Source organism: Manihot esculenta, chromosome 4, assembly GCF_001659605.2.
Source record: "Manihot esculenta cultivar AM560-2 chromosome 4, M.esculenta_v8, whole genome shotgun sequence".
Classification (NCBI taxonomy): domain Eukaryota; kingdom Viridiplantae; phylum Streptophyta; class Magnoliopsida; order Malpighiales; family Euphorbiaceae; genus Manihot; species Manihot esculenta.
This window is the reverse complement of record NC_035164.2, coordinates 26129350-26156713: the sequence shown is the minus strand read 5'-3', so window position 1 is coordinate 26156713 and position 27364 is coordinate 26129350. Positions and strand designations below refer to the sequence as shown.

The following is a 27364-nucleotide window of genomic DNA, read 5'->3' as shown; positions in this document are numbered from 1 at the left end:
GAGCATTTCCTTTTTGGGGCATGTAGTATCAGATGAAGGTATAGCAATGGACCCCAAGAAGGTAGAGGCAGTAGCCAACTGGCCTACACCCGCTACAGTGACAGAGATCAAGAGTTTTCTGGGTTTGGCAGGCTACTATCGGAGGTTCGTTCAGGACTTCTCAAAGATAGCTGCTCCTATGACCAGACTGACCAGAAAGAACCAGAAGTTCGTATGGTCTGATGAATGTGATGAGAGTTTTGAAGAGCTGAAGAGACGGTTGACTTCAGCACCGGTGTTAGCTCTGCCGATCAGTGATGAAGACTTCACAGTGTTCTGTGATGCATCCCGAGTGGGATTAGGTTGTGTGTTGATGCAGAAAGACAGAGTGATAGCTTATGCTTCTAGACAGCTGAAGAAGCACGAGCTAAACTACCCGACACACGATCTTGAGATGGCAGCTGTTATCTTTGCACTCAAGATGTGGAGACATTACCTCTATGGGGTAAAATGTGAAATCTTCACGGATCATAAGAGCCTGCAGCACATCTTGAGCTAGAGAGAGTTGAATTTGAGGCAGAGACAGTGGGTGGAATTGCTCAGTGATTATGATTGCAAGATCCAGTATCATCTGGGTAAGGCTAATGTTGTAGCGGATGCCTTAAGCCGGAAGTCACTTGGCAGTTTATCCCACATAACAGCAAAGAGAAGGCCGGTGGTGAAGGACTTTTACAGGCTCATAGATGAAGAGCTACAGTTAGAGTTATCTGGTATAGGTGCTTTGATTGCACAAATGAGAGTTACACCCGTGTTTCTAGAACAAGTAGCTCTGAAACAGCACGAGGACCCTGAGTTAGTAAAGATTGCCAGGACTGTTCAGTCTGGCAATAGTGCAGAGTTCAGATTTGACAGTGAGGGGATTCTTCGGCACGGGAAGAGGTTATGTGTACCAGATGACAGCAGCTTGAAAGAAGACATTATGAGGGAAGCTCATAATGCGAGGTATAGCGTTCACCCTGGAGCCACCAAGATGTATCAAGATCTGAAGAAAGTGTATTGGTGGCCAGCTATGAAGAGAGAAGTGGCACAGTTTGTGTCAGCCTGCGAGATATGTCAAAGGGTGAAGCTAGAGCACCAGAAGCCGGCTGGAATGCTTAACCCACTGCCGATTCCAGAGTGGAAATGGGAGAACATAGCTATGGATTTTGTAGTGGGGTTACCGGCGACGTCCAACAGGCTAGACTCCATATGGGTGATTGTGGATAGACTGACTAAATCTGCTCACTTCATTCCAGTTAGGAGTAACTATGCCGTGGACAAGTTAGCGCAGGTGTATGTCGAAGAGATAGTGAGGCTGCATGGAGTTCTAGTGTCAATAGTATCAGATAGAGGACCTTAGTTCACCTCCAGGTTTTGGCGGAGTCTGCAAGCTGCAATAGGCACAAGGTTGAATTTCAGCACTGCTTTCCATCCACAGACAGACGGTCAGTCAGAGAGGACCATCCAGACCATTGAAGATATGCTCAAGATGTGTGTGTTAGACTTTGGCAGTTCTTGGAGGCAGCATCTACCTTTGGTAGAGTTTGCCTATAATAACAGCCATCATGCTAGCATAAGGATGGCCCCTTATGAAGCTCTGTATGGGAGGAAGTGCAGAACACCTGTTTGCTGGGAAGAGGTAGGAGAGAAGGCTCTTGCAGGGCCAGAGTTAGTTGAGATTACCAGCAAGTTAGTGCCTATTATTAGAGAAAGGATCAGAACAGCTGTTAGCAGACAGAAGAGCTATGCAGACATCCGTAGGAAGCAGATAGAGTTCCAGGAGGGGGATATGGTATTGCTAAAGGTGTCTCCAATGAAAGGAGTGGTTCGCTTTGGAAAGAAGGGTAAGCTAGCTCCACAGTACATTGGTCCCTTTGAGATCTTGCAGAAGATCGGAAATGTGTCGTATAAGCTGGACTTACCTCCATCTATAGAAAGAATCCATCCGGTTTTCCATGTTTCTATGCTACGAAAGTTTGTGTCAGATCCGGGTAAGGTTCTTAGTGAGCCTGATGTAGAGATCCTAGGAGATCTCACTTATGTAGAGCAGCCAGTACGGATCCTTGACACCCAGATCAGAAAGTTGAGGAACAAGGAGATACCGATGGTGAAAGTCCTGTGGAACCACCATAATCTTGAAGAGTGCACCTGGGAGACACAGGAGTCTATGCTCCAACAATATCCATATCTGTTTTAAGGTTAGTTTTCCCCTTTTCTTTGTGTTTATATGTTTGAGGAACATTCGGGGATGAATGTTCTTAAGGGGGGGAGAATGTAATACCCGGCTAGAGTCTGGCGTCAGAATTCCTGTAGTCCAGTGGAATTCGGGATGTCGGAACTCTCTAGAAGGGTAAGGGTTATGTTTTTATATGTTTTTAAAGAGTTTTTGAATGTTTTAAGCTTAAAGGAAATGAGTTTTTGAAAGAAAAGCACCAAGGCAGAAAAGCCAAGGTTCGGCCGCCGAAGGTGGTCTGGCCAGCCACCTATAAAAGGCCCTAAGTCGGTCAAATGGATAAGATTTTCTTTCCATTTGCACGAGCTGAGGTGAGACTTGATCTTCCTTGAGTGATTTATGTGTTTTCTCAAATCTTTCATGGTTTTGATGGATTTTCATGTGGTTTTGAAGTTTTTGAGCAAAAGAGCAAAGTTTGGAAGCTTGGAGAATTTGAGAGAGGATTTCTCCATATCTCCACGTTGGGATCGTTTATTTTCTTGTTTGGAAGAGGTAAGTAAAGATCCTGAACTTCCTTTCTTGATTTATGAAGGTTTTATGGAAGTTTTATGGGTAGTATGCATGATAGGGTTTAGTTGAGGTTTTTGATGATTTTTGTGTATAAGCATGTATATGTGTTATGTGTTATGTTTGTTGGGGTTTTAGGATAGTTTTAGACCCCTTTGTGCATATACATGTCCATATGTTTGTTGAGGGGTTGTGTGTTGCATGTTGAGAGGAGTTTGGGAGAGTTTTGCATGAAGCAGAGCAGGTTTCTGCCCAACGGGCAAAACCAAGTTCGGCCGCCGAAGGGAGTTTCGGCCGCCGAACCCCTTGTGGAGGCAGTTTCGGTTGCCAAAGCTTACCTCCGAAAATTGGGACTTTCGTCTCTGGAGGGAAGGTTCGGCCGCCGAAAGTGCCGCCGAAGGTTGAGTTTCGTCTCTGTATGAGACTTTCGGCTGCCGAAGGTGCCGCCGAACATGCATGAGTTTCGTCTCTGGCGGGGGGTTTCGGCCGCCGAACCTGTCGCCGAAAGTGCCCTGTCCAGCCTACTTTTGCATGTTTTATGTGATAGTTTTAGGATCTTTTAGAGGGCTTTTGGGGAGTGTTATAGAGATGTTCTTGAGTTAGTTTGGTCCCTCATTCGAGTCCACCTGTGTAGGAACGGACCAGAGGAACCAGGGAGATCAGCAGTGAGCACTGCTTAAGAACCTGCAGAGTCAGTTCAGAGTCAGCTAGAGGTGAGTGGAACTAAACTTAACTATTTTAATATGAGAAATCAAATGCTTTTAGCATGTTTCATGCATCATGACCATGTTATAGGTTGATGGCATTAGATATCACGAATATGATGCACTGCATACTTTATTGTTAATGTGGGTGAATTCTGGATGATCCAATAGTCCCTGAGAGTCGGGTGCCTACCTCTACTCCCTGGCATAGATAGATAAGAAAGGTCAGGTGCCTACCTCTACGCCCTGACACAGAAAAGAAAGACTAGGAGCCTGCCTCTACGCCTGGTACAATGGTAAGTAATGTATGCTATGTGATGAGACAGATAGTCGGGTGCCTACCTCTACGCCCTGACACAGATAGACGCTGGGACTAGTTGGTGATAGGTTTACCCTTGATGTGGCTTGTCTGTGATGTGACGCATTCCATGAGATCATGTTTTAATCACATGTTTTATAGTTCGGCTCACTGGGCTAGTATAGCTCATCCCACTCCCTTAACCCCAGTTTTGCAGGTTCAGTCTTCAGAGTCCAGAAGAGTCCAGCAAGGTATAGAAAGAGAAGAGTATGTAATAGCTAGTGTGGACATGTAATTTTAAAGAGATAAGCGTATAGAATTGTGCTTGACCATTATATGAGATGTAATCCTTTTGTATACATGATATTTTTTATGTAAATGGTTTATTTGATATGTATGAAAAACCAGGCTTAACACAGTATGAGTTTGACCCGCCTAGAGCAAAGATGAGAACTCTGGCAGGGGTTTTATAGCACAGAGATAGTGCATGTATAGGTTAAGCCTTGGTACAGAGAAAAGTTTTAATTTTTGACGGAAATGTATGATCATGTATGGAAATTCACAGGTACACAGAGTTCACAGCAGGCTTGCTACGGGTCCCGGCGGCCTTAAGCCGATCTGGATCCTAGCGCCGGTAGCAGTCTGGTTTCCGGGCTGTTACAATAAAGACAACTGTCACCTTCGAATCTAAAGAATTGAAGACCAGCGGGGAGACCTCATCATCCAAAATAAGTCATGAGATGTCACCTTAAGACAGAGCCACATAGCAAAGCCCTGATAAGTTGATACGCAATCGTACCAGAGAAAAGGAAGACTTGAATACCATTGCACCTAGTTCTTCATTGGGAACTCGCCCTCTCCTGAATAGGTCGAGTCTTCACATAAAGTTACCATTAGCAGACACAATCCAACAGACTACTGTCACCCCTATAATCACAGAATCATCGATTGCTTAGGCGGAGGAATCTCTTATCAATTAGCTGACACTAGCCGAATTTTCAGGAAATATTATAATTAACTCCACCTTCTTACAATATAAAAGCTAAGAATTACAGAGACAACGGTATGCAATTCTCTTATATAACTACTCTTGAGTTCTAAGAATTACAATACTCTAATCTTTCTTCAACTTACTGACTTGAGAGTCGGAGTGGCTGCCGTAAGTGCCAACCACCTCACTCTCTCTTTTTTGCAAGATTAACCAATCACAGTACAGCTCTATTTTTATAACATCATCAATTTGGTTTCAACAATATCAAGTATAATTATATTATACATCACAAAGAGTGTCTGCAACTATATAGGTAAAGTCTTCCTCCATGGATCTGCACTAGCCTCTTATCCTCTTTCCACAATGGACGAAATCCGCTTTCCATAACAGGCAAGACCCCTCTCCTTAATTGATAAAGCCCCTTATCATAATGGGACAGAGTCATTCTCTATGATGGGTAAAACCACTCACCACAATGGGCAAAGTTATCTAGGTCTACCCCTATTGAGAAATAGGTCTCATCCACTCTAATTAAGAAAGAGTATCTACTAGGATTATGAGTTATAAATCTAACATTTTGAAATAAAATTAAAGTTTAATTATTTTATCAAAATAAACTAAAATTGAAAATTTAAAATAAAATAATTCTCTTTTTTACAAAAAAAATAAATCTCAAAATGAATTGACTTCAAGTAAGAATTACTCATAATAAATTATAAAATACATCTATAATAATGAAAATTAAGAACCATATTATTATCGATAAAAATATATATGTATGCACTCAAACTACACAATAATTTCCATAATTCATTATATAAGGGAATAGGATTATAGACGTACAAGGGGCACATGTTTTATTTAGTTTATTCTTTATGATGGAAACTGATTACATAGAATCTACCAGCCCATTTCCAAACGGCCTTTGACTATTGCAGTCAAGATTGTCACCATAGTCAACTCCAAGAATATCACAATATCTCTTGTAGAACCCAATCCGATCTTCAACCCGCGAATCAGGGCCTTTACCACATTCAAGACCACCATTGATGATGTTTGTTATCAAGCCATAACCTGGAACTCTTCCTGCCACCGAATCAGCAGGGCTGGGTGACCATTTTCCGGTGATGACGTCGTGGCAAGAGGGTTTTGGAGATTGTGGAGTCATCCAGAACCAGATTGCTGTCTTGAAGGAAATGACCGGATCTTTCTCCAGTAGATCTGGATTGTTCAACAAGTCTATGCCTAGGGCATTTCCGCACTGCCCATAATTGTAATTCCTGAATAAATAAAGTTGTTAATTCAAATTATCTTATTATTATAAAATTTATGTACTTGAAATCTAAGCATCTTGGAAAAAATACCATGTAAGTTGGATGGGACCTCTGCCATAATACTGCTTCCCAGGAGCACAAGGATATCCGGCACTTGGAGAACAATAGTCTGATGGACTTAATTCCTTCAAAAAACAGTATCCCGAAGCGTATGGACCATCTGGTGCAGTAGGCCACCCTCCTACAATGCATCACCGTACAAATTTCTCTGTTAACTAAATGATAATAAATGCTTAGAATAATTAAAGTTAATTAATTAAAACAGTTGGAGTTTTAATTCAATAATATTTGAATAGCGGGATTTCAAAGTTGTGAGTTTTATTAAGAGAAAATGAAGAAACTTAATTATCCAACAAAACCAAAGTTTGAGTAAAAGAAAAAAAGAAAAGAAAAGAAAAGAAAATAACAAGATAACTAACCTATAGTTTCATGAGATGTTTCTCCGAAGAATGCAGCAATCTCTCTTTTACGTGTAGCATCATCTCCAGTGGTTCCAAAGGTAGGAAAAGCTTGGGCTGCTGTAATGAAAGCCTCATAGGTATAAAATTTGAGGGCAGGACAGGCAGCATCGTTTCTACGTATAAGCATCTCCTCAAATGATGTTTTTGAGATGATTCTACTAAGGTTTCCACCACCACTTCCACCACCACCTCCAACTCCACCACTTCCAAAACATATATTATCAGGGTTACATTGACTTTGGCAACCTTCACAACAAAAATCCGCTGTGCTACCACACCAGCCCCATTGACTGCAACATTGGCCTTCAGGGCATAATGCACCCCCGGCTTGATCTCCACATTGCTCAGCTGAAATACTAAGCAAAAAGGATGTCAACAGAAAAGAAGAAACTATAAAAGCGTAAGCTCTCATGTCTCTATATGGTATAATTATGTTTTTGAATGATGAAGTGAATGTGTTTGTAGTTAGCTACAAATGGTATATATAAAGACAGAGGGCTGTGACTTTGTGGCTTAATCGTTTATAGCATTTAAAATGTTATTTGCATTACTTGGATAAAGATGGCTTACTTTGTTTTTACTCTCTTAAAGTAATTAAATTAAGCATTAATTATATGGCAGCTTTAACTTTTGTTTGAAAAGGGCAAGGATGCGTTCAAATACATATATTCCGAGTTTGAAAAACTATTTATTTTTACTCATTGTATTTATTATTTAATTTTGTGTGTATATATATATTTAGCTTTTCATATATTTTTTTATTTTAGAATATTTTTTTTTCTTTTTCAAAATATATTACTTATTTTCTCCAACAAAGAAAAGCTTATTTTCATTTTTTTATATATTCTTTTTTTTAAATATTCTTTTTTTTAAATGATAATTTATTTATTAACTTTCTAATAATAGGTTATGTTCAATATAGTTTTAAAAACATAAAATCTATTAATTACAATAATATTTAGTAATAGCGAAATATGAATATATGGTATATTACATAAGAAAACAAAATAACCGGAATGGCTAACGTGGTCCTTTAACGAATAGCTATAGCCCACGATTAAAGTATACCACCAATCATCTAAGTACGGGTGGCCTTCAGATCCTAGAAGACGTCCGAAATAATTAGCTGCTATGAAAGCAATCAAGGGGGGGCTATCATCCTATTCTCTCTCAATTGCTTATCTTTTATAGATGAGGGGTACATTTTTATTGATTAATTTTTCAAACTATCTAATAGCTTTATAACTATCGATTATTAAAATTAATTTATTAATTAATGATATATTAATCATAAAATAATGAAAAATCATTCAGATTTTAATAGTAAATTTACTAATATAATAAAAGGATAATTAAAAAATATCATAAAAATTATATAAAAATAATTAAATAAAAATAAAATAACTTAAATTTAAATATTATATTTCAAATAATAAAGAAACAAAAAATATCTAACTTTATGAATTATACACTTTTAAATTTTATAAATTAAAAAAATAACTTTAAAATAAAAATTATAACTTTAATTTTAATTTTTTAAAAATTAAAAAAATATATATATTTTCCACACATTATTTTAGTTCTTTTTTAGAAATATAACTACCTTTAAATTTTACACAAATTAAAAATTAAAATAATTTATAAATATTAATTTAATTTTTTTTTAAATATAACTAATTTTAATTTTATATAAATTAGAAAATTATTCATCTAAAATAATAATATTTTTTATTTTAATCTTGATATTATAGATAAATAATAATTGATTTATGTTTTTCATTATTTTAATACAAATCTATTATGGATAATATAAATTTATATTAAAATTTATAATATAGATATTATAGATTTATATAGATATTATAGGTGGACCAGATCCACCCATTTCTCATATAGATATTATAGATTTGTGTTTTTCATTATTTTAATCTTGATGCTTTTATTTCTATCGAATTGTAATTAATATTTTTTATTTCATAATTTTTATTCACTTTTTTATTTTTTAATCATTTTAAAATTATTATTTATTTTTTAAAATTATAATAATATATAAAATAATTATTATAATTTTATTTTATTTTTAACAATATATTTTAAAATATTTTTTAATAGTTAATAAAATTTAATATATTTATATCGAATATAATTAAAAAAATTAATAAAAAAATATATTTTTTAATATGTATAAAAAATAAAATAAAAGAAATATTATATTATATTATATTATATTATAAAGTAGTAATAGTATTTTAGTCCTGTCAATCATTTTTATTATTTTTTTCATAAAAACATGTTTATTTCTCAATAGCATATGTATATCAAATTACTATTAATATAATAAAAAGCCATCCCCCATCAACTTTTTAGAACGTATTTATAAAACTTATTTTTTAAAAATAATAAAATTTTTATTTTTCAAATTTTAAAAATTCATATTAAAATATTATTCGATTGTGATGACTCTTCCCCCACTTCTTTTCTTATCACTATCATCTCTTGCACCCATACTCTATGAAAAATTATAGTGGAACAGTGAATACGTATAATATAATATAATAAACAAGTAGAGTGTAATATTTATATAAAAATTAATTTTTTAAATATACAATTTAGTTAAGAATAAATATATTCATTTATAGATTTTATTTATTTATTTTAATTTTATCAACTTATCATATTATATAGATAATCCTACATAATACATTAGTTTCATTGTATAATTTTTCTTTAGTCCACCTGCCATTCATTTTGTTTCTACTTCACTTCTTTCTTAAATATATAATAATATATACACATCAAATCATAATGTTTTATTCATTGGTAACGTTGAATACCTTATATACCCACATCCATATTGATGATCTGAGATCCAGAAAATAGAGTTTTACAATGGGTTCTGTAAAACTGGAAAAGCTTAGACCTAGAGGAGAATATTTCTCCTTTTATATGTTTCCTTTTGTCTGCTAGTGACGTGTAACAGAACGTGTATCATTGGACCACCTATCCCTGCTACGTTGATACGGACGTACGAGGGAATCATATCTCTGTCCCATGCATAACGGCCCCTGATTCTCCCCGGGTGTGCATGCGGATGGTCCCACAAGGCGAAGGGGCTGAACTCCTTTCTAGTTCTGGGCTGGGCCGAGAGATGAGATGAGAACCGAGCCCAAAAGGGGACCTATATGAGAGGCTAGGCAGGCCGGGCCGACCTGGATGAGAAATCCAGGTGGAGCCCGACCTTAAGGTTTGGACGAGCCGGGCTTGTTTTGTGCGGATGGTGTGTGGGCCTTCGGATGATGGGCTATTGCCGTGGCCCTGGCCCTTGACCGAGGTGGAGAAATCCAGCGGTCATCACATATTAACTTAGAGACATATCGGTAAACGTTTACAGAATCTATACCTTTACTCTAATACCATTAAATGTCACACACATTTCATAGCTTATAATTTAAGATGAAAGTAATTTGAAACACAAAAGATTTTTCTCGAAAACGGTTAAATAAATAAAATAAACTTGTTTAAAATACAATATATTTCTAAAGAGGATGGCTCTATGACAACTTCATTTACATACCCTTCATGAGAATCAAAAGAAAGGGATTACAACTCTAAGATCTGTAATTGAAACTTACAAATATACATGCATACACACAAGTATATATAGGACATTCAAAAGATTTACAAAAATATAAAGAAGAAAAGGAAATATGTTACTCGACTTTTACTAAATAAAATACAATCTTATTAAACTTTTTTAGAGTTGGAAAAAAAAATTAGAAGATATGGAAAACACACATGTTTTGAGACAAAAAAGGATGAGTATTGGTATTAAAGACTATATATCATGCTTCATCCTCTAACAAAGAGATCATGATATTCTAAAACTCAATTTGTTAATCAACTTTATATACATATGTGTTTAATCTAGGTAAATTTTAAAATAAATTTTCTAGTAACATCACTAACATAACAAATCAATGAGTGATGTTGTATTATTGCTCCACATTATTATACATATAATTAGTCACAGACCATTCGGGCGTTAGTCCCATTGAACAATGTCACAAGGCGAGTTCCGTTAGGTCAAGTCATAAAGCGAGTTCTGTCAGACCATAATTTAGGCATTGGTCCCAATAAAAAAGTGCATAAGGCAGGTTCTGCGGACTTCAGTAAGTCTCTATTACATTAGAATTTTCTAAAAATTTATTAGCAGAGACCCAGTTGGTGGGATTGTCCTCAGCCTCTCAACATCATCTTCTGGGAAGATATCATCTGTCTAGGAAAAACAGTATGAGGGGGATTGTCTCTCTAACTGTTTTCATGGCCTGACTCTATCTTGCACAATCTAACCCCTCTTCCCAGGGTCGTGGTGCTGAAAAGCCATTATAGTCAGACTGATCGCAATCCTCAACTGATACACAGAGTTAGGTAGTATGCTTGCATCTTCATGAAAACTCGCTTTCAGTTGTCCTTCATAGACCATAATGTTATCCTCCACGCAGATCTAGTTATCCTCATTAATACAAAAGAAAGTACCCCCATTCATTTCTTCCATAAATGATAGTCGTAAATAAAAGAAGAGAAAGGAGGGTTCTTATAAAGTGGCATAGCCAGTAAAACTTTAAATATGGCTCAAAAAATAAGACAACCATAGTAACCAAAGGCAGGCAAAACGAGGCCGATAGTAAAGTCCAGTCAAATTGTGCCACGTGTCCCAAACCGAAAAGGTAAACCGTTACCTTTGAATCTAAAGAATCAAAGACTAGTGGGAGGACCTCTGATGCTACATAACAATTGCCTAAAGTAAGCCATGAGTTATCACCACGAAATAGGTCCACGTGGCAAGAATCTGATAAGTAACGCTGTCTCGCCCGAGAAAAACAAAATCCGGACACCTTAACACCTGGTTCATTATCAAGACTCGCGCTTCCCTATATGGGTCGAGCCTCGATATAAAGTTACCATTAAACGGGGACAGTTCAGCATATTCATATTACGTCTGTAATCGCGGGATCACCAAACTATTAGCTGATGATATCCTTTATCACGTAGCCGACCACATCATTGCTAAATTATCGAGAAATGCTATATTTATCTCCACTTTCTTACAGTATACAAGGGGAAAATCATAGAGGTAAAGATATACTATTCTCTTACACTATTCAATCTCTAAGCAATCTATTACACTACAAAAAAAAATAAGGTATCCACGATGGATTTAGCGACAGATTTTGTTTCCGTCGGAAAAAACAAATTTACCGATGGCAACAGCAACAGATTTGCAACGGATAATATTCCAAGCTATTTTCGACAGATTTTCGACGAATTAGCGATGAAAAAGTTATTAATTAGCGACAGATTTTTTCCGTTGGAAATTTCTAAAATCCACCTAAAATAAAAACCTAACATCTCTTTCTCCATTTTGTAGACCAGCCGCCAGACTCCATCTTCTCCTTTTTCCCACGCGACAACTGCTTCTTCTAGCCTCTCCGACGCCGTCGACACTGATAGATCTCTAGCGAAAACCTTCTGTGATGCTACCGATGGTCATAGCAACTTTTGCGATGCTCATCTACCCCTGTCGTAGTTGTGACGAGATTTGGATAGCCCCCATTGTGCACCGCCACCATCTTTCCTTTCTTTTGCCGGCAGCCTTTGAATTTCATCAAAATAGTTAAGGTATTTTTTTGTCCTCTTTTTTAAACCTTCTTTCCCTAGAAAACACTTCTATTTTTGGTGTTTTGCTTATGTTTTTCATGGGTTTTATTATTTTTTAGTACAGATAAATGTAAAGGAAGGAAAATGGATTCTCGGATGTTGGGGTTTTTATGTTCTGCCTGTTCTGGTTCATGGGTGTTGGTAGTTCTAGGTGGTGATATACTTGATAGATATTGAGATTTATGATATTTTGATTTTCTCATTTTTTTTTTATGTGTTAATCTTGGGTGGTGGGGTGATAAAAATGAATTCAAATTCTGTAATTTTCATTTTCTTTTGATTCAAAGAGTAAAAAAATTGGACTCAGCTGAATTGAATTAAAATGTTATATAATTCCTTATTGATTATGTTATTACTAGAGTCTGTATATAATTTTGGGTGATGGCATTCTAGTTTCCTGTTGGTTGTTTAGCACTATATTGTTTTGACGCATCAACTTCTCTAATTTGCAAAGAGAAAATAGAGCATTTGCAAAGAGAAAATAGAGCATTTGCATAGGCTAAAGTTGATCATATGCCTTACACTTAGTTAAATCAGTTGATGACATATACTTGTAGAGCTGCAAATTGAAAACATTTGCTAGTAGTATGGCTATAATATAAATATATATATACAATTGCAATTTTTTTCTCATATAATACCACTAACTAATATATAAATGCAAGTTATTTCTCATTTAATTTCTCATATAATACAACATCACTTGCTGTGCAGCAGTGCTGCAAGTGCAGCAGTGCACATTGTTGTGCAGTAAGTGCAGTGCACTACTGTTCAACTTGCTGCTGCACTTGCTGTGCAGCAATAGTGCAAGTGCAGTGCACTTGCTGTGCAGCAATGCTGCAAGTGCAGCAGTGCACACTGCTGTGCAGCAAGTGCAGTGCACTACTGTGCAACTTGCTGTGCAGCAATACTGCAAGTGCAGCAGTACACACTGCTGTGCAGCAATGCTGCAAATGCAACAAGTGCAGTGCTGCACACGCTCAGCAATTTGTTGTTGCACATGCTTAGCAGCAATGCTCTTGCAGCAAGTACATTATCTACATGTTAGATTGCTTTCTTTGTTTGAGTGCTGTCGCATGAATTTCATATTCATGCTAGATGAGACACTAGAAGTAATTTTTGCTTAATCACTGGTTTTCGTAGCCTCTTAATTCAATTTGGAACTAAATGGCTTTCGTTTTCCTCTAAATAGGCATATTGTTTATACAGACAGGATAGGTTGAATGAAACATTAGAGTCTTTAAAAGCCCAAGAGAGAAATTCTAAAACCACTTTGTTAGAATCACATATTCTTTAGTTTGGTGAAGTCCTCTGGCCTTCTTTTTCATAATTTATCGTGAGTTTGAAATTTATTTTTACTTATTATATAAATTTATTTTTATATATTTTTAAAGACTTATTATTTGATGTTTTATTATTATTTACAATTATTGTTAACTGAAATTTATATATAATTATTTTTTCAAATATCTCAAAGAGCAGTATTATCTAGAGGTAGAACACATGACTAGCAGCTCTCTATCAATAAAACACATGAGGCAACAGAGGTGCAAGATAAAACATGAGAGCATACTCCACAAGCAAACACATTCTCATCATCACACAACTGTAGATTCTACTTCTCCATCAGATATTTCAACAAACTGATAGATTTGTTTTAAATTTTATGAATATTATTAAATATATGAATTTGTTCTCAATTTTCAATTTAATAAATATTGTGAAATATTTGTTTGTATAAATATGAATTATAATGATAATGAATGACTTTTAATTTATATTGAATTTATTGAATTTATTTTTTAGTTGTAAATTATTTATATTATAAGAATATCTAAATAAAAATCAAAAAATATTTTGTTTATGATAATGAATGTTATTTAAAATATAAATAATTGTGATAAATTTGCCACGGATTTTATAAAAAAGTTTTAATAGTTTCGACGGATTTGCGATGAATTTAGATAAAATGGTTTTAACATTTCTGACGGATTTCCGATGGAATTTTCCGTCGCTAATTATTTCTAACAGATTAGCGACGGATTTGTTGTTGGATGTATTCTGTTTTTCCGACGGTTTTAGCGACGAACAAAGTTGGTCGCTAAATTTTCCATTGCAAATGTTTCCGACAGCTTTCAGATCCGTCACAAATATTTCCGATGGATTTCAGATCCGTCGGAAATATTTGCGACATGATTTTAAGCGATAGATCTTAAGCTGTTGGAAATCCGTCGCTGATTTTTTCAGCGACGAAGTTTGGACTATCAGCGACGGAATTTTCCGTCGCTGATAATCTTTTATTTTGTAGTATAATTACATTCGCCTTATTCTCTAGTATATTGACTTGAGCGTTACGTTCTCTTCTTTTGCAGATCTAGCCAATCACAGTATAATTTCATTTCAACTGCATCATCGCTTTATTCTCTAGTATATTGACTTGAGCATCACGTTCTCTTCTTTGCAGGTCTAGCCAATCACAATGTAGTTCTATTTCAACCACATTATCAATTTAGTCTATGCACCATCAATACCAAAACTATAACTTTACAATTAAAATACAAAAGCAACTGGTGATTTTTAATAGTATCAGGTTTGAAAAATAAAATAAAAATACAATAAAACGGTGTGTATTATATATATATATAGTGTTAATAAAATCTTTAAAGTATATTAAATGATTTTCTATTTTGATTTAATTTTTTAATAAAAAAATAATTTTTATTAATTAAATTTTTTTTAGTATTCCAAACGTCAAAAAACATGAAAAGTCTTTTTTAAAAAATATTTTCATAAAACAAACACAGCCTTATAAATAAAAAACCTTTAATATGAAAATAGAAAAAAATATTTAATTATATATAATATTATTTAAATTAAAGTAAAAAATATATATAAATGAATATTAAATAGTAGGGATGTGCAGTTGTGATTTCGAAACGGTTACTTTCAAGAATTGGAGTCCAAATTGAAATCAAAACTAAATTTCTGTATATATATATATTTTTTTTTGTTCCGATTCAATTCTAGTATCGGTTCTAATTTCAGTACATTCTTGAATTTTTAAAATAAAATTTAAATATAAATGAAATAATTAAATATTTTTAATATAATACTAATATAATTTATATCAAATTAACAAAATCTCACCCACTGAATTTAAAATAATATCAAATATTTATAATATTATATAATATTTTTATTTAAAATGTATCAAAACAATACATAACATATATAATATAATCTTTCTATTACATTTTTTAAATGAAAAAAAAAATCCAATAGAGCTCTTTGTTACAATATTTTCACAAAAAATAAATTCCAACAAAACGAATTTTTATATTTCTCTAATATATTATAAATGTATTTAGTTTTCTTTATTTTTTATAGCAAAATTACCTGATTTTAGATAAATTAACTTAATAATATTATTTTAAATAATCACAATTATTTTAATTTAATTTATTTCTAGTTTTATCAAGTTATATTTTATTAATATATAATTTAGTATATATATATATATATATATATATATATATATATATATATATATATATATATATATATATATACTCACATATAAATTTATATATAATTATTTTAATAATTTATATTTTATTAGTATAATTTTATTAATATTGAGATAGTGTATATACATAATCTATTTAAATGGAATGAATTTTAATTAATTAATTAAATTAGTTAAATTATACTATTATAAATATTTAATAATTAATTAATGACTAAAAAATACCATAATTTTATATTGTTATATTATTATTATAAATATATATATATATATAAATAATTATTTTAATAATTTATATTCTAATAGTATAATTTTATTAGTACATATATTATATATATATATACTATCTATATAAATAAAATAAATTATAATCAATTAACTAAATTAATTAAATAAAATGATAAAAAGTATTTAATAATTAATTAATATTATCATTATATGTATTTAATTTTATTAAAATCATATGATATATAAAATATATTATTGAAAGTATACATTAGAATTATAATATCACGATTGATTTTTTAAGAATATATATATATAAATCGATTTTTGAATATGATTTTAATTCAGTATAATTTTAATTTAATTTCGGTATGCTTCTTGATAAAAAATTAAAACTAAAACTAAATAATTAAATAAATTCGATTCGATATACTTCAATTCTTATACCATATTTTTTTTTATTTCAATTTAATTCAATATAACTTTTCAATTCAATTTGAAACTCTAATTTCATGCACAAGTAAATGGAGCTGCCTAGAAATGAATTACACTAAAATTTTAAAAAATTAAGGATAAGATGAGACTATTACTTTTTTTAGTCATAATAAAAGTGCTCCTATTTTAATATAATAAATTAATCACTTCGTGCTGTTCAAAAAAAAAAAAAAAATAATCATTTCATTTGAGACAACTGTAATCTTCGCAGCTCTCATATATTATATTAATCCTTTCGATTAACGATGGACTGAGCAGATCGTAGAAACTTCATAGTATCAGACAAAGAAGAATTTGTTTATAGAGAAACATTTAATTACTACCAAAATATTTGTACAGGAGTAATTCATTTCCATGTCCTATTATAACTGTTCATCATTACAAAATCAACATATTGAGAAGGGAAACTCTTGTTTTGATCATTCTCCTAAAGAGGATATGGCATCCATCTTCAAAATCTTGAATGCACATCTCCAACTTCTTAAGATGGCTTTGAACATTCTCCATAAGCATTAAATTATCATATTTGCAATCTGTCTTGCATCCAACAAGAGATTCCAATGCATCATCTGCCATTACAAATTCATTCTCCTTGGTTTCTTCTTCCTTGGATGCTACTCTTTTATGCAGCATAAGCTTAGAGACCAATGACCAATGGGTTGGCTTGGACAGTGACTTTGGCCCGGAGATGAAGGACAAGAAGGATTTTAAGACAGAGAGAGTGGTTGCTTGAACCTCTCTTAACAAAGTAACAATTGTTGCAATCTCGTTGTCGCCACCAATACAAGAGAGAGAGTGTTTGTTCTCTAAACCCTTCAAATTGGTCAAGGCCTTTTGGATTGCTTTCTTTGCCAACTTTCTAGAGGTTAGATATTTTCTAGCCTCAGTTGCAAGTCCATCGTCACCTCCTTGTCTTCTGCGAATTGTGGATTGAAGATCCAGAGCATATTCCTTTGTCTGTAACAGTGCATCCTTGGCAGAACTACAAACATCAAGGAGTCCGAGAGACCCATCAAGCAACTCATCAACCCATTTGCGGTTCTGCTCCTGGGCTAATGCCTGTTGAATTAGAGGCAAAAGAAGCAACTTATCAACACAATCATAGAGATCTGGAAGGGCGTTGAGCATGCGGGGTATTGATGTTGATGATGTAGAAGTAGCTTCAGAAGCCCTTAATCTGCAGATATGATCATCCAACTGGGACATGAGAGGGTGTGGTCTGGAGGGTAAGCTGTCAGAGCGACCATGGAACAAGGTTGCAGCCATTTCTGAGAATTTGTTAGAGAAGAGAGAAGCCCTTATTTGAACTCTCAATGCTTTGATTTTCCCTTCATGCCCATCAATGGCCTTTATATGACTGCATCAGAAAGGTAGACAAGAGGAATCTCATCCTCGATATTGATGGTTGTGTGATCTTGATTTGGATTTAACAACATCTCAGCCATGTCTACGCAGTGTCGTCCGCCTACCGACTTCGACAACTCATCAACAAATTATATCAGTAACTTGGAAAAGCTCACAAATGGATTTCAATGGAGAAATTATTGATAATAGCAAGTTGCATTGCTACTTGCTAGGCTAATGTATAACTGTTTCCCGTGTACAGTCTATATATATATATATATATATATATATATATATATATATATATATATATGCTTTAGAACCTGAATTTAGATGCTTCTCCATCCTGGCACTACGCGGCAGGGCCAATTTGCCACATGTTTTTATGTTTTTGAAGAGTACTATAAAGAATTATGACTCTAACAAATAAGCATATGTTGTCCTGTCAAATAGATGCAAGGAAATAAAGAAAGCAACGTGTGTAATTTAATTATAATTTAATTATAATTTAAATTTTAAAATTTATTATTACTCCACTTTATATCTATAAAACAACTATCATTTATCGGTTTAGTTTAGTGGTCGGTAAGTATATCTAAATAAATACGAGAAGTCTTATATTTTATTTTTTCAATTTCTATTTAAAAAAAATTATCTTTTAACGGTATAATCTTTATTTATAAAGGTTATATATATATATATATATATATATATATATATATACTCACTATTATTTTTTTATAAATATATCATTTAATATCTATTTTAGCTACTTAATTAATTATATTTTATTATTTTGAATAGATTTTAGCTCTTTCATTGAGAACAAAATCAGAACTATTCCAGATCCGTACTATATCAGAATCAAATTGAAAATAGGTATTATACTCATGTTCTTTTTATGATTTTTTAAATATGTTATATATTTTCAATATAATTATATATGTTTATATACATTAATATTGTAACAATATATATTATAATTATTATATTATATTATATGTATATATATATATATGCACATATTATAATAATGAATAATTTATAATTCATTATTATGTTTAATTCATCCTTTAATTATAAATGTACCAAATTACTGTACGATTATTAATTATAAGTATATTACTATTTTATTACAAATATACACTATAAATGTAATTTTAGTTAGATTTTGAAATAAACATATAATCCTTGTTTAGAATGCTAAATTTTGAAAAACTTTAAAAGAAATGAATTCTTTTTTTCAAATTTTTGTGTTTGGGAAAACCAATACTACAAGAATTCAATTCTCTTCTTAAAAAAATTACATACTAAATAAGGATATAAAGTTTAATTTTTTGGCATGTAGTTAATATATACAAAATTTAAATATGAGATATTGAGTTTAAAATTTAACTAAAAATACATTCGATTAAAAATATTAAAATATATAATAAATTTAAAATTAAAATATTTAAATTAAAGGGAAAGTTACTATTTATTTAATTCATTTGATATAGATAAATTTATTAATTAATTTATCGATTTTGAAAAATAATTAAAATATTTTTAATATTTTAAAAAGTTTATTAATTAATTTTTTTCACATTTTTAAATGCTAAATATAATAAAAAAATTAAAATATTCTTATAAGTGGAATTAATTTGTAGATATTTTTATGAAATGGATTGACTTATTAATGAGTTTTTTAATATTATATGGACCAAATATAAAATATTTAAAGATTAATATTAATGAAATAATTAATTAATAGATTTTTTTAAATTTAATAAATTTTTTTAATATATTTTTTAAATTGAAAAATCAATAATAAATTTTTTTATATCATATCAATTAAATAATAAAAGTTTTTTAGATTAGAAATGTAAAATCAAGTAAACTTTAACTAATGGTGATTTATTTATCCAGTCATAATTAGGAGAGGTGTTAAGATTCCAATTGTCTTAATAATGAAGTGATTAACTCATAAAATAAAATTTTAATCCTTGACATTTGGGAAATCACATGGTGGACTAATCAAATATCACATGTTTTGAGAAATGAAAAATGTGAAACGAAAGGATCTGGAGGAGAGAGATAAGAGTGTAGGCTTATCTTTTACAGGATACAGTGTTGATGGAGGCAGGCGTTAGACATGGAAACAGATACAGTAGCTAATGAACTGGGGTTAGAAATATTGAAGGATGATGTTGTGATACAAATGATGATGTTGCCAAGGCCGAGGGCGATAGGGGCAGTAAGAAAAGTTGTTAAAATTGATAATAACACTGTTGATATGCTTCATAGCCCTTCTGCTAGATTGGTGGTTGCTTTGGATCTTAAGAAACCACTGGTGTCCCAGTTCTCCATCAATAACAGCGTGCAATAGGTTGAGTTTGTGAAAGAATGCACTCGACATCTATTTGCTTGTGGAAGATATAAGCACACAATGGAGTTTTGCCCTCACAAGTCCATAGGGCCAACGGAAAATCAAGAGACCATGCATGCAAGAAATGTTGAGATTATCAAGGAAACACATGAATATGGTTCATGGAAGATGGTTAGGCAAAAAGGCAAAAAGAAAGTCCAGTTGCATGGAGATAATTTTACACTTCTACATGGCACATGTAATATATACCAATTATTGACTAAAGCTAGCGATGTTTGTGATTCAGAAAATTCTGATTTAGACGATTATGAAACTGATAATGAGGAGGGGTGTCTGGACTCCACATGCGAGATTAGTTTGTTGTATGATACTACAATCAATGTCAGTGCCATGGAGTAGTTAGAAAGAATTTCTACATACTACGACTCCATATATCTAGATTCATAAGCCAAGAATAAGTGGGTGTTTGGTTCAAATGTTTGATATAGTTGATTTAGGATTTCAAACTGTAGCAAGATAAGGAATAATTGGGTAATTTTAGTATATTTTTCCATTAGGGTAAGTGGGTATATATACAGATTACACTGAATTGGTCAATTCGATTCGATTTTTTGATTTAGACTGAAAAATGAACAGGCTTAGAGGCAATAATGATTTTATATATATATACATACATGTATATGTAGAAAAATAATAAAAGGAGCAATTAAGGGAGTAGTACGACAATATGCCAAAATAAAGCTTAATGCAGTTTCTTCTACAATCTTTATGGAAAAAACAAGTTCATCTATCTATATGTTTAACCATTTCATTTGGTCATGGCAATAGTTCCACAATTTTATCAATCATTTTTTGTTTTTCCATTAATAGTAGCAAGATTATAAATTGCATTCACTCCATCATGCTTTCTATCCAACAACTTCATTTGTTTGAAGGTAACTAAATTACCTAATGTATAATCACATCTAAAAATCAATTTTTGCATTATATCATAGGTCACTTAATGTTGCTAAGATGATCGATGAGAAAATAAGAATATGATTTGAATGAGTGCTAATCAATTCATCAGTTTGCAAATATAAGAATTCTAAATATTTCCTTCCATGCAATAATATCAATCACTTCTTATTAAGATTCAATCACTTCTTATTAAGATTGAACTTGCCTTTAAATAATTCTCCAAAAAGTATAATTTTTTTCTAAAATAATTAATCGAATATGTAACTTCTAATATTTTCTTGTTCATTCTTAGCTTAAATTATTTCAAAAAACAAAAAAAAGAATCATAGAGCTACATTTTTAAAACAATTACTCACTAATTCATCAACTTCTCCAAAATAAACAAACATATAAAACATATTAGGAGCAATTTCATCGAAAACAAATACGTGACAACTAAAGGGGAGCGATACCTTATTGAATATCAAACCTCCTTATATAATCATAATGTATAAGGTACATATTGTTGCTATTTCCATTCACTTTCTTAAAATCTGAACTGAAAGTAGAAGAAATAGAATTCAAAAACTTAACGATGATAAAAATATTTGCAGTGGGATACCAAAAATAACAATCACCCACCTCCTAGGTAAAAATCTCACGAAGATAATTTTTCTCTCCACTCTCAAGTCTTATGATTGGTGCCTTCAAGTATAAGTTGATTTGTATAATCACTTCAGAGTTCCCCATGGCCTATAGGTGATAAATGATAATGCATAAATTGATTTTAAGATTCCAACTATAACTTAACATTCTTATAATCATTTTGAAATTTTAAATAATCAGCCATCTAAGCTCAGCAGTAGAGTGCATAGCTTTATCCATGTGGTCATGAGTTCAATCCCCACAGATGGCGTTTAGCTTTACTTGTTCAACCTTTTTTTAATTAAATAATTATCATTAGATTACATATTTTGAAGAAAAAAAAATTTAATAACTTATATAATTAAATTCTATTTTTATTTTCAAACTTTATAGCAGATCCTAATTTTTTTCAAAAATTAATTTTTGACAACTAATTTATCTATTTTTTATTATTTAAGATCAAATTTATCACTTTTTATATGGCATAAAAATATTATTACAAAAATCTTATTACTAGACTTTTACCTATACAAGAACATAACCTCATTTTAAAATGATTGACAAAATTAATTTTTTTTTTATAATTTATTGTGACGTATTTATAATTTATAATTTTATATATCTTTTTAAATGGAGAACCTGTAAATGTCAAACCCATTGTACACCATAATATATATTGCCACAATTTTTTTTATCACTAAAAATTTATTTCTTTATCACAATATATATTATCATACAATAAAATAAATTCATACAAACATCCACCATCCAAAATTAATAGAAAATTTTTTTTCAATTTTTAATAATATTTATTATAACTCGATATTTAAAATTTTTTTGTGACAATATTATATACGTCATAATAAGTTTTCCTTTTATTACGATTTATTTCTTAATAAAATAAATTTTTTATCAAAAAATATTTGGGCTAAAATTTTGGAGGGAAATCCAATCTCAATATATTCTATGATAAATATTTATAATTATCATTAAATATATAGATGACAAACTAAATATATTATAAGAACAGAATTATATAATATCACTAAAAGTTATTTTTCATGATAGCTAATTATTCTCATCATAATATGTGACTTTTTAATGATAAATCATATATTTTCAAAAGGTAATTTATAACAAAATATCAAATTTATGATGTATTTATAATTTGTAATTTTATATAACTTTTAAGTGAAAAATATTGTAATTGATAGGCCCCATTTTGTATACAATAATATATATTGTCACAAATTTTTTTATCACTAAAATTTTATATCTTCAAAATTGATGAGAAATAATTGCATGTAAAATAGTTAATGGTAAATTTTATAATTCGATATAAAAAAATATATGTCGGTAGATGAATCTAACATTTTGTTACTATTAGTATTTAAGTTGATATACTATATTGTCACGTAGTAAAAATAATTTTTCACTAAAATATTTCTACCATCAAAGATAGATAGTGTTTTTTTTTTCTTCAAATTTTTTGATGACATTTATTATAACCCGTCAGTTAAAATTTTTTAGTGATAATATCATTTATAATAAGTATTTTTTTATTATGATTTATTTCACAATAAAATGAATGTTTTTGTCCTAAAAAATTTTAATGAGAAATCTAACTTCAAATATATTTTGTGACAAATATTTATAATTTATCATCATATATATATATATATTAGGTGACGAACTAGATATATTATAATGACACAATTATATAATATCACTAAAACTTATTTCTCATGACAACTAATTATTTTCATTATAATATTTAATTTTTTAATAATGAAGTTTATATTATGAAAAAGTAATTTGTCACAAAATATCAAATTTCTTAAGGCAATTTTAAGTATTTTTTACCATTAATCTTGTGCTAAGATTAACTTAAATAGTCATTTCATTCATAATTTGGTCTTTAAACCCAAATTTCTATGGAATCTACTTTACTCATATTGTATTACCTAATAATCTATGCACTTATAATGAATATTAATCAAGTTTTTGGTGTCATTTTCAGAAAAATTGTTTAGTTTAATATTGTGTGATTTGGGTGTTTGGCTAATTTAGGCATTTTTCTCTTTGAAATTTCTTTTGTTACTACTTTTACTATTATGTTTTTATTTCTAAAGTCTCAAGGATTTTATTTTGAGAAATTAATTATTTAGTTCCTATAATATGGCAAAACTCACTAATTAGTCCTTTTATTTTGAAATATGCATTAAAATGTCTCTGGCGTTTTAAAAAGTCTACTAATTAGTCTATTCGTTACTTTAGCCATTAAGTATTGCAAAAATTTCTAAAATTCTCTTAATAATTAGTAGACTTTTTAAAACGTCAGGGACACTCTAGTACATTTTTCAAAATAAATTGATCAATTAATGAGTTTTATCATACCATAGGGATTAAATAATAATTTTTATTTTTATTTTTACTAAGATTTCCTCATTTATGATATAGAAGTTGAGCAAACTTCTAAAGCATTGAGAAAGGAAGCCAAAAGAAAAAGGCAAGAAGAAAGAAATCAATTTGTGGAATCTTAGTGTGAGACAAGAACAAAATAAAATTCAAGTCAAAGAAAAAATAAATTAAGAAGTTGAACAAATGGCTCATTAGAATAATAAAACTATGTGGATCATGCCTATCTAAACTTTAGACTTTAGATGAAGGCATTATTAAGCCAATGGTTGATGCAAACAACTTTGAATTAAAGTTATCCTTGGTGCATATGGTGCAACATCCACAATCTAGAGGATTTTCTATAGAGAATTCTAATGTGCACATGAAGCATTTCTTAGAAATTAGTGACATGATTAGACTCAGATTGTTCTATTCATTGACAGATCAAGCAACGAAATGGCTTCAAGCATTATCTCCATGACCAATTACTACTTAGAATGAGCTACCAAAAGTTTTTATTGGGCAATATTTTTCACCTAAAAAGATAATAAATTTGAGGAGTGATCTTTATTCTTTAATGCCACGAGAAGATGAATCTATTTTTAAAGTGTGGGAAAGATATTGACAAGCCGGCTATATCCACAAGCATATGGAATTATCTCAAGTAATAAAGAGGGAGTAGAGTATCGTATCCAAGTACCAAAATATTTATAAATCAAATTATTATTTAAACTATCAATTGTGAAGAATGATTGTAAACTTGAAATAAAATAAGAAAATAAAAATAAATACTCAACAAGGCAGAATTCGTGACATAATTAATATTAAGTATTAGGGTACCTTGATTTCACTTGGACCTAATTCAATTAATTCAATTAATTCATTTAGTTAACAATCCAATATTAATTACTAAATCTACAGCAAATAAATCCTAAGATTTTGCTTTCAAAAAAAAATCCTAAGGTAATTGACTCTCTCTCATCAAATTAATTAACTAAAAATTGTTACCTATCTCCTAATAATGTCAAATCTTCATTCCCAATCCAATAAATATTCATGTAATATTCAATTCACAATTCAGTCCTAAAAAGTTCCCTTCCAGTATTAATATTAGGATAAAATTATTCAACATCTCGTAGGTGTTCAAAAGTATTAATCTCAAGAATTGAATAATACATTGGTAAAGAAATCAACTCAAATAAAATAAAGAGATCCAAGCTATATCAAGTCTCCTAGCAAAGGAATTTAGTTGCTCATGTTCAATTAACAATAAACTTTATTGAGAAATTATCCAAAATCATCCTAAAATAATTGGAAACAATAAATCAAAATAATAGGAGAAGAAAGAAAAATTCTAGATGTATGGAGTTCTCTTTTTAGATCTTCCAAATCTTTCTCCTTGGATTCTTTATGATTTTCTTCATGTATATATATTCAAAAGTGGGTAAAAAGTTCTTGAGTCTCTCGATTATAATATATTTATACTCCATTGATACTCTTAATTCATGGCCTAATAAAAAACCTAGATAAGTAGGACTTCTGATAAAAACATGGGGCATTATGCAGTAGAAAGAAACAAAATATGATATGGACCATGAAAAAATGGGTCTATTCCATATTTTATACTATATGATTCGGCTCCAAATTTTTATTCAGAGAGAAATATGGAGCAGGAGGCCAAAATACAGGTCAGACACAAAAACACAGGTCTACCCTATGTTTTTGTCCATTTCTTCAAAATCTCTCCAAATTGTCTCGAATTTGTATCTCATTCATTTATTGATTTATTTTAACCTATAAAAATACTATAAATTAAGTGAAAACAACAAGTAACAGGCTAAAACTAAAAATCCTAAAATTAAACATAAAAATCTAATAAAACTAATAAAAATCAATCAAAATAGGTGGATGTGGTTCTAAAACTATATAAGTAAATGTATAAAATTTCACCACATCAGATACAAAGAGTAGTAAAGGTCATGGTACTCCAAAGTGGATGCTAGTTCAACATTTCTATAATAGTGTGTCACCTACTTTGAGGAGGGTCATCAATGTAGCAGCTAGTGTGACTTACTAAAAAAGATCAAAGATGATGCATTTGCTTTGTTGAATCAAATAGCTTATAACCATTATCAGTAGAGTGGTGATAGAGCAAAAGTCAAAAAGGAACCAAAGAAACTAGTTTGAATGTTTCAAATAGATGCAATGAATATAAATAATGCAAAATTTGTAGCTCTTACAAAGAAGATGGATAAGCTTGTTGTAGACTATGTGTGGGAACTAATCTTGTGCATGGAGTTGGTAATGAAGCAATCAAGGTTATAAAGCAGGATATACTCTAAAACAAATGAACTATATGGACAATTATAGTCAAAGGCAAAGTGAAAATCCCTACTTTAGTACCTAAAATTCAAATTGGGAGAATCATTACTCATGGTCAAATTAAAATCAAAACTAATATTTTCAGCATCATTACAATCCAACACAATAACATTTCTTAAATCAACAACAAAAGAACTCTACTATTGGTTTTGTTTTATCTAATGTGTTATCACAAATTCTTGGAAATGAAATATAGCTTATTGTATTGTAGTTTGACACGTCTTTTTGCTTAAATTTTAGCAGCATAGCCGGTATGACTCCATTAGCAATTCAGGCAATTCCTTCTTTCTTTTTGAATTTGGAATCACTGTAGCATAAAATGTCAAACTGCCATTAAAGATGAAAAATGTTATTTTTTTTATAAGAGTCCAAGCATTTATCAATAAAAAAAAAAGTAAATGATTGGTCCAATACCTATAAATGTTGTACCTTTAAGACTTTTCAAATTTAAGAGAAAAATGATTGTTTTGTGGAATAAGAAAAGCTATCTCCTCTTCTCTTCTTTATTTTCTATTTTTATTAGTTTCTATTTTTGGTAGAAAACCACAATCCCTTTATTTTCTATGTACCAAAACCACAATTCAGTACTAAATTTAGCAAAACCTTATTATATATTAAAACCACAACAACAAAAATTACTCAACCTAAATTTTTAAAATAATCAATAAAAATATAATTGCTAAAATAATAGTTGATTTGCAAAACCTTAATCATAGAATTAGGAGTGTGCAGTCAATGGTTTTAGAAAATGTTCGATGTTAAATTTAGTTTAGAAT

The 27364-nt window shown here is 30.8% G+C and overlaps 2 protein-coding genes across 2 annotated transcripts; both read right to left on the bottom strand.

Annotated features, from left to right (window-relative positions):
- Positions 1–5483: 5483 nt before the first annotated feature.
- Positions 5484–6990, bottom strand: LOC110613857 (probable inactive chitinase-like protein LaCIC). Its single transcript, XM_021755214.2, has 3 exons — positions 6505–6990; positions 6116–6266; positions 5484–6031 (listed from the first exon to the last, which is right to left on the bottom strand). Exons 1-3 carry the CDS (start codon positions 6956–6958, stop codon positions 5641–5643), a joined length of 996 nt encoding a protein of 331 aa, XP_021610906.1. The 5' UTR covers positions 6959–6990; the 3' UTR covers positions 5484–5640.
- A 9898-nt stretch (positions 6991–16888) lies between these two features.
- On the bottom strand, positions 16889–17955 carry LOC110612587. The gene is made up of 2 exons (XM_021753366.1): positions 17945–17955; positions 16889–17867 (listed from the first exon to the last, which is right to left on the bottom strand). Exons 1-2 carry the CDS (start codon positions 17953–17955, stop codon positions 16889–16891), a joined length of 990 nt encoding a protein of 329 aa, XP_021609058.1.
- Positions 17956–27364: the final 9409 nt, after the last annotated feature.

Bases quoted from the DNA above. Each gene is read 5' to 3' on its own strand.
- LOC110613857 (XM_021755214.2), bottom strand. From the start codon at position 6,958: ATGAGAGCTTACGCTTTTATAGTTTCTTCTTTTCTGTTGACATCCTTT. The intron at 6,267-6,504 runs GTTAGTTATCTT...GATGCATTGTAG, and splicing joins AACATCTCATGAAACTATAG to GAGGGTGGCCTACTGCACCA. The intron at 6,032-6,115 runs GTATTTTTTCCA...TTATTTATTCAG, and splicing joins GGTCCCATCCAACTTACATG to GAATTACAATTATGGGCAGT.